The sequence below is a fragment of the Montipora capricornis genome, chromosome 2 (genome assembly GCF_036669925.1).
Source record: "Montipora capricornis isolate CH-2021 chromosome 2, ASM3666992v2, whole genome shotgun sequence".
In the NCBI taxonomy this organism is placed as follows: Eukaryota; Metazoa; Cnidaria; class Anthozoa; order Scleractinia; family Acroporidae; genus Montipora; species Montipora capricornis.
In genome coordinates, this window is record NC_090884.1 from 6066744 (window position 1) to 6079243 (window position 12500).

At 41.5% G+C, this 12500-nt stretch overlaps 2 protein-coding genes across 2 annotated transcripts in view; both read right to left on the reverse strand.

Annotated features, from left to right (window-relative positions):
• The window catches only part of LOC138038624 (kelch-like protein diablo), a 13322-nt gene extending 12787 nt beyond the window's left edge, over positions 1–535 (reverse strand). Inside the window, exon 1 of the mRNA XM_068884611.1 lies at positions 1–535. This exon is cut by the window's left edge and continues 329 nt beyond it. Coding sequence (XP_068740712.1) covers positions 1–499 — 499 coding nt within the window. The 5' untranslated portion in view covers positions 500–535.
• Positions 536–6643: 6108 nt separating this feature from the next.
• LOC138038628 (kelch-like protein 28) lies at positions 6644–11473 on the reverse strand. The gene is made up of 2 exons (XM_068884616.1): positions 10245–11473; positions 6644–7781 (listed from the first exon to the last, which is right to left on the reverse strand). The coding sequence occupies exons 1-2, from the start codon at positions 11070–11072 to the stop codon at positions 6918–6920; spliced, it is 1692 nt and encodes a 563-aa protein (XP_068740717.1). The 5' UTR covers positions 11073–11473; the 3' UTR covers positions 6644–6917.
• Between the last annotated feature and the right edge of the window lie 1027 nt (positions 11474–12500).

Genomic DNA, 12500 nt, shown 5'->3' on the forward strand with positions numbered 1-12500 from the left:
CTTCACTTTCACAAATTTCCTTGTAAATAGAGGCCATTTCACGTTGCGTAGCCTCTTTCAAGTCGTTCAGACAGTGCCGATCGCCTATCCTGCAGATGCGGCAGTAAGTTTGCAAATCAAACTTCTGATGAACAAATTCCGTCTGAAGATAATCACAGCACTGTTGGATAACACTTGTAACTTGCAGATGATCAGCAGCAGGTAAAACTTCAAACACGTTTTTATCATTAATACTGATCACTCCACTGTAGATGGCATCCATGACAATCTTCAAAGCTGCAGCAGAAATGTTCTCATCTTTGAGCTCAATCACTTCTTGGTTTGATTCCTTCATTCCGTGAGCAAACATGGCGTGGAAATAGTCGCTATTCGCAGCGAGTACAATACGATGAGCTGGAAACTCGTCGTCACCAACTTTTAAACGAACATCAATGAATTCCCCTTGCTCACGAAACAGTGCACACTTAGACAGCAGAATTTCAGAATGAGCGACGACCATGTTTGAAGTGCAGTAGGAGAGAAGAGTACTTCTGAAATGGATCACGAGACTACTTTCAGATTTTTTTACTGTCACGCAATATGGAGTCGAACCGCCTGCTTTCGTCACGCCAGCCAACCGAGTCTCGCTATACTCGGCTCGCTTGCGTGACCAAAGCGGACGGGTCGACTGACTCAGAAGGGATTGCGAGCAATCAAAATGGAATCCTGTCCTGGTAAGTATCTACCTTCTGGTAAGTATATACCGTCTCCTGTGTGCTGGAGGAACGTATGGCCTCCTGGCGGGCACCGGAGTGGGCGGGGGCATAAAGTTGTATGGATATAACATTTCATTTATGACTCACGTCATTGTAAAATCTTGCCAAAATGACTGCCCTTTTCCGTGAATTACCTGAAATTGCCTTTGAACAATCCAGCTCTTAGGAGCCCGGGATCACCAAAAGATCGTTACTTTCGGGTTAAGGTGATCTTCTACTCAAAATAAGTCCGCGAGGGGTGGCACAAGAATTTTCAGTTTCTTTAAGGACGTTCGCGCGAAATTTTTTCAACATTGATTTTCTTCTGAAACTTTTACCACTGTAAGATGATGAGTTAGTTATGTCAAAAATGTAAAAAAAATGGGGGGTCACCGACTTCGTTTTGGAGAGAACATGTCCGGAAAAACACCCAAAATGTGACAAAATCGGGCTTCGTTATCGAATAAGGCCAGTGTCTGTAAACCCAAATATATTGCAATTAAATCTTTGAAGTGAAATCTTCTGTGCCAAATATTGTTTAAGTGGATTAATTAAGTGAATTTAGTCAACTGGTGAGGTTCCCTTAAAGATCAAGTTCGCATTTAGCGACCACAGTTTCACGCGCCTTGCAGCCGCAAGATGGCAGGATTTGATGTCCCGTGAGCAGAAATCTTGAAATTTTTTGAACTTCCCACATTGATTTTTTGTTCATTTTTGGACAACGTGGAGATAATTGTAAATAAATTCCGTTTCTGGAAAGAAAAATAGGGGTCACCGAACGTCCAAGACTGTTAAATAGCAATGGCCTTTTGCCCTATCAGTTCTCATTTTATTACTTAGCGCGCGCGCTCGTGTATGACGTGGCGTGTGCATTTGCGTGCGCAGTAAGGATGCGCAGAAACAATTGGCGCGAACGTCCTTAAATGAAAAATTTCCATTCAAAAGAGGTTTTCGAAAAAAACAACAACAACAACAAAAAAAACAGATGAAACCTCGGGATCTTACAACAGGCGCCCTTCCCTCGCGTGTCTCGGTCGTTATCGTTGTGTATAGTTCATGATCACTCGTGTGACATAACATTGTTCTTGTGCCCCGAGGGGAGAGGAGAGTGTATGATGGTCTAACACATGTTCATTTTAAACCAAGATTGTTGTTTAATCGTGCAAGGAGATCAGGTTAATCGACCAAGGTGTCTCCTTATATAGATATCCTAACTGAAGACTGACACTAAAAACTTTTTGAGGTACATATAAAAAAAATTTAAAAAATCGTTAGTACGCTCACTATTACCAGTTCTGAGGGTGACAAAAAAGAGGGGCAGAGCGGGGGCTTTTTTTTTAGGCTATCCAGCAGCATATGGTGGATCAGGGTTGAATCGTGTTCACTATGAAAGTTAAAACGAGTACTAGACAAAGCAGGACCTTGAATTTTCACTGAGGCAATAACGTTGTAGAGTTTTGAAAAATTATCAAAGTGACAATGGTAAAATGTTCTTGATCCCTACGTTGAACGAAAATGCGGGAACCTTCCTTCGCACGATAATTATTTATTGGTCTGGAAATTTACCATATTTACAGCATATACTCTTTTAGTATGTGGTTATCCAGTATAGTTAATCAAAAGAGAAATGAATGTTATTTGCGGATCGGTAACTATCCACCTTTTTATCGACTTTCAAGCGATTACTTGTTCAAGTTTACATCATAGAAACTCAATAATAATTAAAAAGAAACCTGCTTTGCCTAACGATTGCGATTAAGTCTTCGGCTGCTCGAAGTTCTAATCATCTCCTGATAACTCCTGGGAAGTCAGGCTGGCGCAATGGTCATGAACCATGGCATCCACCTCAGTGATTGTATGTGGGATGAGTTACAGTCGATCTCAACCTGGCAGGAGTGTTGTTCGCCGGGTATTCCGGTTTTGGATCCTCTGTCTTCAAAATCGACTCATATCTGATTACATCTGCTGTGGTGCTGTTCAAGGACCACATGTTAAAAAAAGATATATGCATTTCATTCATCAAATCCTTTCACGGGAACACATGATCTGCCCCCAACCGTGTGACTTTATAGATTAGGTTGGTTGAGCATTGCACCCGCATCACGGAAGTCATGGGTTCGAGACAATTGCTCAAATTGTCCACAGAGGTGTGAGGATCATTTCCCTCTTTCGTCTATAACCCGCACTTCATAAATAGATTTGGATTTCTTTCATGTTAGAAAAATGTTAAAGGTGAATGTATCACCCTTGGTAAATAAAGACTACTGTATTGTATATAACCAATGAGAATGTGTGAAAAACTTTGTTCACTTGTGTCTCATTGTACTAAAAGTTTGTTGCCGGCAAAGAGCTACAGTAGGATTTATTAAGGCATTTGGAACTCGGGTTAACTGCAAAGTCTAGGAAATAATCTTGGGGCCGGTCGTCCCAAAACGTTAAAGAAAGACGAACTTGATAACAGTTTCCGCCTCGGCCTGATTTCTCTCCTTCTTCTATGCGTACCAAAAAAGTGTCAAAACACCTGATATGTTGCACGATCTCGCCTTTTTCACGCAAATCGTTTTCTTGAACTTTTGATATTAGATTTCACAAACAGCACGGATTACTAAACGATTTTTAACAATATCACAAGGGACGTTCTCCAATTAGTTTGGCCCCTTTTGCTGTTTAGGTGAATGTGATTTAACTCCCCCTAATCATCAGTGTCTCAGCCTAAAGCCCGGTTTACACGACAAACATTTTGGGCACGGCACCCCTCCGATTTGGCACCCGTGCCTATATTTTCGGTCCACTCATTGCCCGTTCACACGACAAAATTTTTTTTATTTGGGGTACCACAATTTTTTTGGGAGGGCACCGTTAGAAATTGTTGAGCATATCGATGCATTTGTCAGCGGTTTAACTACTTTCAAGATGGCGGACACGAGAACACGAGGCGATCGGATGGCGTGCTGTGGTGTCGCTCGAAATTAATTATCTTTATTTTCACCCCGAACAAAAATTATTATTGGCCCAAAAATAGAAATACTACAATTTGGTTTCACAAGCAGGCCCGGGTTGCTCGAAGCATGGTTAGCGCTAACCAGCGTTAAATACCATGGAAACCTATAAGTTTTGATATCTCTTAACCAACGGTTAGCGCTAACCAGGTTTCGACCAACTGGCCCCAGGTTGGTAAAAGGACATGGAACTGAATGAACACAACCAGTGAGACGAGACGTAAAAAGGTAAAAAAGTAGTCTCTGGTCTTTTAAACTTACGCTGAACTTAATCCACAAGTTGTCGCTTGTCACCCTTTGGTAAACACAATCATCAGATCTCCTACTGTCTGACTTTCGTCACTATTCCTTATCCTAGAATAACCTTTCATTTGTTTGTCATTAACTTGAACGCGTTGGAATAGCTGATCAGAAGTTATAAACCTAAATACTAACAACTCCAATTATTTCCAAATTGATAAGGATCACAACACTTTTAATCCTTTCAATGTGGAAACGTTTTCAAACATGTCTAATACTACGGTCAGACACTTTTTTAAAGTTGTCAGCACTCTAACTATTGTCATGGCAACGGTACACCACTTAATACCCTCTAAAAATCACTGAGGTTTTGGAAAATATCTTGAAAATCAATTCGCTGACCTAGTATTTTTTGGAAATTTAAAAAATCCCCTTAAGTTCTCTCACCTAATACGAAAAGGGGAAGGGCAGAAGCGAAGGGTACATTGAATACAAATAGCCCTCAAAACAAAATTATTTCTCCCAGGAGAGGCGGCAGCGCTAGCAGATTGAAAACAATTTGCCAGCACAACAAAAATCATTTTCCCACCAACTTCCCAATACTTCTTTTTCCAGCCAGCAGATACACACCAGCAGAACACATATTTTGCAGAACGCCTCCGTTGGGTACCCCTGATGGCACAATGTGGAGAACACTGGCCTCCCACAAATGTGGCCCGGGGTTCCATTAAATGTTCCACAGTTGGCTGTTTAGTTGGTTGGTTCTCTACTCTGCTTCCAGAGGTTTTTCTCCGGGTACTCCGGGTAATCTCTGTCATTTGATATTAGTTGTGCATTTGATTTGATTTCTGTAGAGAGTTCCCAAATAGTGCCTCAGCGCTAAACACAGTTGACACTTAAGGAAGGTGCCTACTAATTTAAAGGTATTTTTGCGCGGTTTACTGAATATGCGGGAAATGCAGATCTTAACAAATGTTATGGAAATCAAAGAAGAAAATTCGGCGTAACCACGCATTTTTCGAAGATAATTAATCAACAATATTTGTAAAAAGCTCTAAAATACAAAGCAATGTAGGCATTCTTTTCCCAATTGAAGCTTAATTATCTTTGAAAAATGCATGGTTACCCCCATTTTTCTTTTTGGATTCCAAGAGCACATGCCAAGTTCTAATGTTTCCGCATAGTTTTGAACTGCACAATAATATCCCTGTATTAATAAGCACCACCAATAGGAAATTCGAGTATCTCGAGATGTGCAGAACGTATGCACAATAACCATAGTAGGTACAGTCCCTTATCAAAGTTCATTATTATTACGTTACCACTTGATTTATTTTAACGACAAGTAGCACAGGTACTAGGAGCAAACAAGCAGAAAAAAGTTCCTTTTTTGCCTAAAAGGCTATCACTTTAAATACAGATTTGCCCCCATCATTTAAAGGCACAAGGGAGTCTGCCTGCCAAGCCTCGAGCGCTAAGCTGTTCCAGACAATAGCACAGCTATACCTGAAGCTGTATTATGATATAGTAATTTGTCCGTGGAAAAGAAACGTTAACTTATCCCAGGAGCTCATCAAGGGGAGCTTCTATCTCCTATACTTGGCCTTGGAGTCAAACCTTTCCCGTGCAGATTTATTTATAGAACGCCTCCCTTGGGAGATTCAGCACGCTCACTGTTGTAAAAGCCAGTCAAAACGAAGATATCGCAGTGTCAAGGGAAGTACGATACTTCTCGCGGGGAAAACCTGTTTCTAAAAAGTATGCATTTACTGCTTACCCTTTTGAATCTCTTAACTATAATTAAAATGGAGGTTTGTTATATTCAGGTGGTAGCGGCTGAAGGCACTCATAGACGAAGCGGTGAAACGGTGTTTTCACAAGTAGGTTTATTTTTAGACTAGCCCTTCCCGCGAATTAGGTCAAAAAAACAAAGGCAGTTCCGGTTCGGTGACCCTATGACGTCAGCTTCATTTCTTGTAATTGGTCATCGGGCTCCTGTGGGAGTCTCATTCGCGGGAAATTCAATCTAAAAATAAATCGGTCTGTGAAAACCCCGTTACACGAACACAGTAGAGTTGTAGGCTCCGGGTCATGCGTTCCTGCCGTCATCATGGATTCACGCGTGAGTCACGTATATTCGCCGGAGTTTCTCCTTTGTCCACCATGGCCCTCCCCAGTGGACACCATTTTGAATTTGTCGATTCAACTTGAAAAAAGTTAACCTAACACTTTTCAAGTTTTCACAAGACGCTAGCGCATGCGCTTCTCGTGACAGTTTCCCTTTAAACCTTAATTGTCCTGGGGCCCATGCGATTACATATACTAACTACGTAATATTTTAATTGATTTGTTAATTTTCTTTCCTGAAGATATTAGCTCAATAAAGCTACTCTGATAATTCGAGTTGAAATAAAGTGTATGTTATGTTGTCATATGTTAGGAAAAAGTATATTTATAATAGAAGAAATCAGCAGCTCCGCTCTGTAAAAATGTGCAAAAATATTTTCCTGAAAATTTGCGATTTGTCTTACACTAAGAATGTTGGATTATAGTTATCACCTGCATAGAGAATTTAAGTGACAGCAAACATTTAAATTCTCCTCGTTTTGTCAGCTTTGTTTTTCAAAGTCGAATTTGTTGAAATATGTTGAATCCCTTGACTATTAACCAGGGTTCCAAAGGAAGGGGGGGGGGGGGGGGGGTCCCTGAAGCCCTGGATTTTTTTGCTGTGGAGCCCGGAGCCCGATCATTTCTCCGCCTGGAGCCCTGATCGTTTCTATCTGTGGAGCCCGGAGCCCTGAAAGTAGCTGCTATGGAGCCCTGGAGCCCTGGAGCCCCGATGTTTTTGGCCCGGAGCCCTGGAGCCCTAAACCCCTTTGGGACCCTGATTAACCAAGTGGAACACATGGAAAGGGAGTGATTACAACACACAGTTGCTTGCTTTTCAAGTTCCCTTCTTCATAGGTAGATAACAGAGTACTGCATTGTTGGGAATGCTTGCCAAATTTTTCCAGCCATCTAGACAAACTGGAGACACCTGCCCAGGTGGAATCCTTATTCCACTGTCAAATGGAAATTTGTTAATGATAAAATAAACCCTTCCCTCTATTTCCACTGCATTAAGATTGTTTGAGGGAATACGTTTCTGCTCAACAATTGACCACGTGTTCTTTTGTTCATCATAAACCTCAACAGGAGCTTGGCCTCCTCGAGTGTCGTAATTATTATACGCATCAACTGCACTATAACCGCCAGCAACATACATTTTATCATTGACTACCAAGAGGCTGGACTCAAAATGAGGCTGGCAAGTTGACGATTTTTCTTCCCATTCGTTGCTCACAGGATCAAAGGAACACAAACGAGCACTATACATGGTATGTGCTGATCTTGTCCCATAAAGGACGTACACTTTTGAGCGATGTACTGTTGCTCCAGAGTACTTGTTACAAATTGAACGAAATACAGTTTTTCCAGCATATTCTTGCCACTGATCCTCAGAGAGACAATATCTATGTGGTGTACACTCAAGGGTGATAGGATAAATGTAGTCACCTACTTTGCATATGTAACGGCAAGTGGTTACTGCATTTGAATCCGTTTCCTTCTCTTTCCAAACATTTCTTTCAATGTCATAACAATGAAAGACCGTAGAACCACCGGCAACAAATACCTTGCTACCAACAACCTCTGCACAATTGCAGCTAGTTACTTTAGTTGCTGGTTCATGGGATTTCAATGGTTTCCACGATTTTGATTCCACATCAAAGCACTGCATTTGTTTTTCAGGAAGAACAGCAACAAGAGCCTGTAAGAGTAATAAACACATCACAGTTCACCATACAAATATTACTACTGAGAACGCCAACAAAATTTAGCACTATACTAGTGACTGTGAGACTGAGGGCATCCCAAAAGTGGTCTTAAATCAGTACTTCCAGCTGTCATGACTGTAAACACCCCCAACACAACATGAAACATGGCCTAATTCCCTAACTCTCCAGAGTTCAGTTATACCATTTCCCTAGCCAAACGCGAGCCCGAGTCAACCACGAGCCACGAGCCAACCTCGAGTCAAGCCCAAATGTTTTCATTTTTTTCATTTTTGAGTTTCATGGCCCAGAAACGCATTAAAAAGTTTGTAGAAATATACTCACCAGTTTTGAACAATATGTCATTATTTTTTCAATACCGATTGCAAGAGTTAAGCTTAAGGTGGCTCCCTAGAGTTATTACGAACATCGTCCTTATAGAACGCGAGTTAGAAAACGAAACTTAGTCAATTTCCCTTAAAGTTTTCCCCCGTAGAGATTTACCAGTATGGATACCGTTGAAACACACACACAACTGATGCAGAAGTTCCATTTCAACGACACACTGTGAAAATTGATTTGGAATAAAAATATTTATAGCATTTCGTTCCACTCGATTCATACACAGTGAACCCATACAAGAAATATTAGATCCCAACCCATTCTCTCCGCGGCCAAATTGCTATTTTTACTATTTTTACAGTGCTTCTTCGTTACATAAGTTTGGAAATTTCATGATCCGTTGTTCGCAAGAAGCAGGTGCGACAAAAGCTTGTGACGCAAGCTCATTATTTCAAAGAACATTTTTCCTTGGTCACGAAGCAGATAATTACATTTGGGACATTGGGAAAGTAGAAATATTTCATGGCAAATTATTTCTACAAGCTTTTAACTGCTTTTCTGTGGCCATGAAATTCAAAAATGGAAAAATTACCAACATTTGGGTTTGACTCAAGGTTGGCTTGAGGTTGGCTTGTGGCTTGTGGTTGACTCTGGCTCGCGTTTGGCTAGGGAAATGATATAACTCAACCCTCCATGGAAACATGATTGTCAAATATCTGGAACAGGGATGGTGCATTGATGAGAGCAATAGCCTCCCACCAGGTTTGACTCCCAAACTTGCAACAAATGTGGTTTGAGTTTGTTGGTTCTCTACTCTGCTCCAACAGGTTTTCTCTGGGTACTCCCGTTTCCCCTCTCCTCAAAAACCAACCTACGATTTGATAATAATAATTACTATTATAATTTGATTTGATTTCTACAGTGTCTCCAATAAGTGCACCAGTGCTAAAATAGAGCTGTGACTAAAGTTCATTATACCCAAGGATATGCTGACCTTTATCACTAATGAACAGATATGTTTCTTTTACAAAAACAGAATCAACCATTAAAAGGTTTATGAAGTGCTGATTCCCTTTAAAAACTCTATAAAGCAAAAGTTTATGTTCTGGTGAAACTGACACCCTATAATGTATCTGTCAAATTGAAGCTTCAACATCCACCCCTAGGCATTTGAAACCTTTGCCAATTGGTTACAAAGAAAAGGTCTACACAAGCTTTGTGCTGTATTTGAAGCTATCAATAAGAGTAAAGTCCCTGCTTACAAGCCAGAAGGCCCATCAGGCTGGCACTTATCTCCAGTCGCTTCGCATGAAGCGACTAGGAGTATTTCTACTCCCCCTGGATGGAATGCTAGTCCATCGCAGCGTTACCCCCAGCATTAATCACCGGTACCCATTTACCGGTATACACCTGGGTGGAGAGAGGCACCGTGAGAGTAAAGTGTCTTGCCCAAGAACACAACACAATGTCCCCTGCCAGGATCCGAACCCGGACAACTCGATCTGGAGTCGAGCACTCTAACCATGAGGCCATCGCGCCTCCCATGAAGCTATCAATTGCTTTTTAATTTACGTTGAATAAATGAATACAGTATAATAAGTTGTGCTGACAATAAAATACAATACTGGTGATTTGTTTCAATTAAGCTCAATTGAGAGGTCAATTTCTTTGACTGGCCGCAGGTAATGTTTAATTAATAAAAATTTTAAACATGTGCAATGATTATGTCATTGAATGGGTGGAAATGTAGTAATCAAAATAGGTGGAATGTTAGAAAGTTTCATATGTTGCATGCCACTTTGCTCAAGAGTTTTGTTCATATTAAACACATCCACAGTGTTTTCTCAGTTTTTATTGTATTAGATGCGAATCATTTGCTGTCTGGTAACTTTCCCTGGGGTGGGGGTGGGGGCATTTGGTCACCTCAAAAATGGACCTATGATGAGGCATTTGAACGGATTTTTGGCTCAGGGAGAGGGGAATTTGAAAAATTATTTTTAAAAAAGTCAAATGCCCAGGGGCTTGCCCGGGGAGGAGGGGGTGATGTTGAAGCTTCCATTTGACCAACACATAAATTGTCAACAAAAAGGGAAAGACAAGAAGAAAATTACTCTTACAGTGCCAGAGGACCGTAGTTTAGCTTTCTCCTCGCTGAAGGTGGAGCTGGAGGGAATATAGCTGTACAACAGGGATTGCAGGAGAAGGGTTTTAATTTCCGGCAGTTGCTTCATCTCTTCGGCGTTTAGTTCTGTGATTACATTCCTGATGTCCACCAGCCCCAAACGAACAGCACCGATAACCTTAGCCGCCACACCCATTCTTTCTTCCTTCTTGTACTTGATCCACTGCATCACCGATTTGAAAACGAAGTTCTCTGTAGGAGCGTTGAGGTCGTCGCGACTGAGAAGACTCAACAGCTGATCTGCATCAATATGGGACAAGAATTCTTCACTTTCACAAATGTCCTTGTACATGGAGGCCATCTTACATTTGCTAGCCTCTAGCAATTCGTTCAGTCCGTGTCGATCAGCTATCATAGAAATGCGACAGTATGTTGAGACATCAGACTTCCGTTCAGCAAATTCGGTTTGGAGGAAATCACAGCACTGTCGGACCACACTTGTAACTTGTAGATGATCAGCAGCAGGTAAAACTTCAAACACGTTTTCATCATTAACATTGAGCTCTCCACTGTAAATGGTATCCATTACAATCTTCACAGCAGCTGCAGAAATGTTCTCATCTTTGAGTTCAATGACTTCCTGGTTAGATTCCTTCATTCCGTGAGCAAACATGGCGTGGAAATAATCACTATTTGCAGCGAGTACAATACGATGGGCTGGAAACTCGTCGTCACAAACTTTTAGGCGAACGTCGATGAATTCACCTTGTTCACGAAACAGAGCACACTTCGACAAAAGAATTTCAGAATGGGTGACAACCATGTTTGAAGGAGAAAACTGCTCACTTTGATTTGCATGTCACGCTTCATCACGCAATTTTCATCACGGCAACGTAAAAAAAAAAACGTCACTCCAAAATATTTAAAATACTTAGCGTGATTAACATCCCGAGTTATCATCACTCAGGAAGAAATCGCTTAAAATCAGGCAAATAACCGCACAGAAAGTGAGTAAGTCACCAGGACATTACAGTGATGTAGCAGCACGCGTAACGTACAATGTGATTGGCTCGTTAACCTAGCGGAAAACAAAAGACTAAACAATTGAAACAATGACTTAGACTTAAAAACAATAGAAGCTACCTACAATACCTAACAATACCAGGCTACGAGAACTGCTACATAACCTGGACAATAAAGTACGGCATTTTTGATTGGAAATTTTGAGCCCCTTATCGGGTCCTTCTAATTTTTACCCAACCGTGGCTGGACTGCCTGTGGTAATTCTTTCCACCGCGCCCAGAGGAGACCATAGCCCCTCCAGGAGCCCATCTGCCCCTCTGTGGGCTGGTAGGCTCGATTGACCAGCCGTTGTGTGCGCCTTCGTTCCTCCACACCACTGCTGGATCACTGGTCCAGCCAATTAGAAATGTAAAATACAATTGCGACGGGCGGAGGATGTTAACTGCACTCCCAAAACGTCTGGAAATGGAGCCCAGTGGACAGGAGGACAGGTTTTTTTGTTTTGCAGTTTGAAGTTTGTTTGTAGTTTGGGAAGGTTATTGAGCATGACGTTGTATTGGTCGTAAAGTTTTGAAATCTTATATATAGTTTCGTTTCGGTTTAACGCCTTGAAAACTGCAGTTACTCCTTGGCTGAACTGCAGAATACCCTGCCAGTTCAAAGCTAACCCCATAGTTTACATTATTTATGGTCTGAAAATTTGCTCAATTTTCAGCCTTTACTCTTAGAATATCTAACATATTGATGAAATACCATCTATTTAACAGAGCAACATACGTGTGTGTGGTCGTTGCTCCATACCGTTGACGGATCTTCTACTATCAGGAAAAGAACATTACCTAGTGGACTCGAGAAATGAATAACCGTAAAGGTTCTTTTTATGGGACCGAAGGGGTCATTACTGTGATTATATAGCCTCCGTACCTGGCGGTTTTTTTGTTGCAGAGCGAAAGAGATTTCCTTCGGCGAAGCCGCAAGAAAGCTCACTTTCCACCGCTCCAGCCTTCTCGCGGCTTTGCCGCTCGAATTAACAAATTGATGTCAGTTCATACATCTATCCTCCAGGTGATCTGATGACGTAATTTGGAGGACTGGGAAGAAAAATTTTAACGCCGTATCCCACAACCGCGCGCGGCCTTGAGTGTTGTTTCCAAACTCCCTGCAGTATTTCCATCGCCAAAACTCAACAGATGATTCCGTGTCTACCACATTTCCTGTTACTGAATGA

Excerpts from the sequence above, each read along its gene's own strand:
- LOC138038628 (XM_068884616.1), bottom strand. The coding sequence starts at position 11,072 with ATGGTTGTCACCCATTCTGAAATTCTTTTGTCGAAGTGTGCTCTGTTT. Across the intron at positions 7,782-10,244 it reads AACTACGGTCCTCTGGCACT|GCTCTTGTTGCTGTTCTTCC; the intron begins GTAAGAGTAATT and ends TTACTCTTACAG.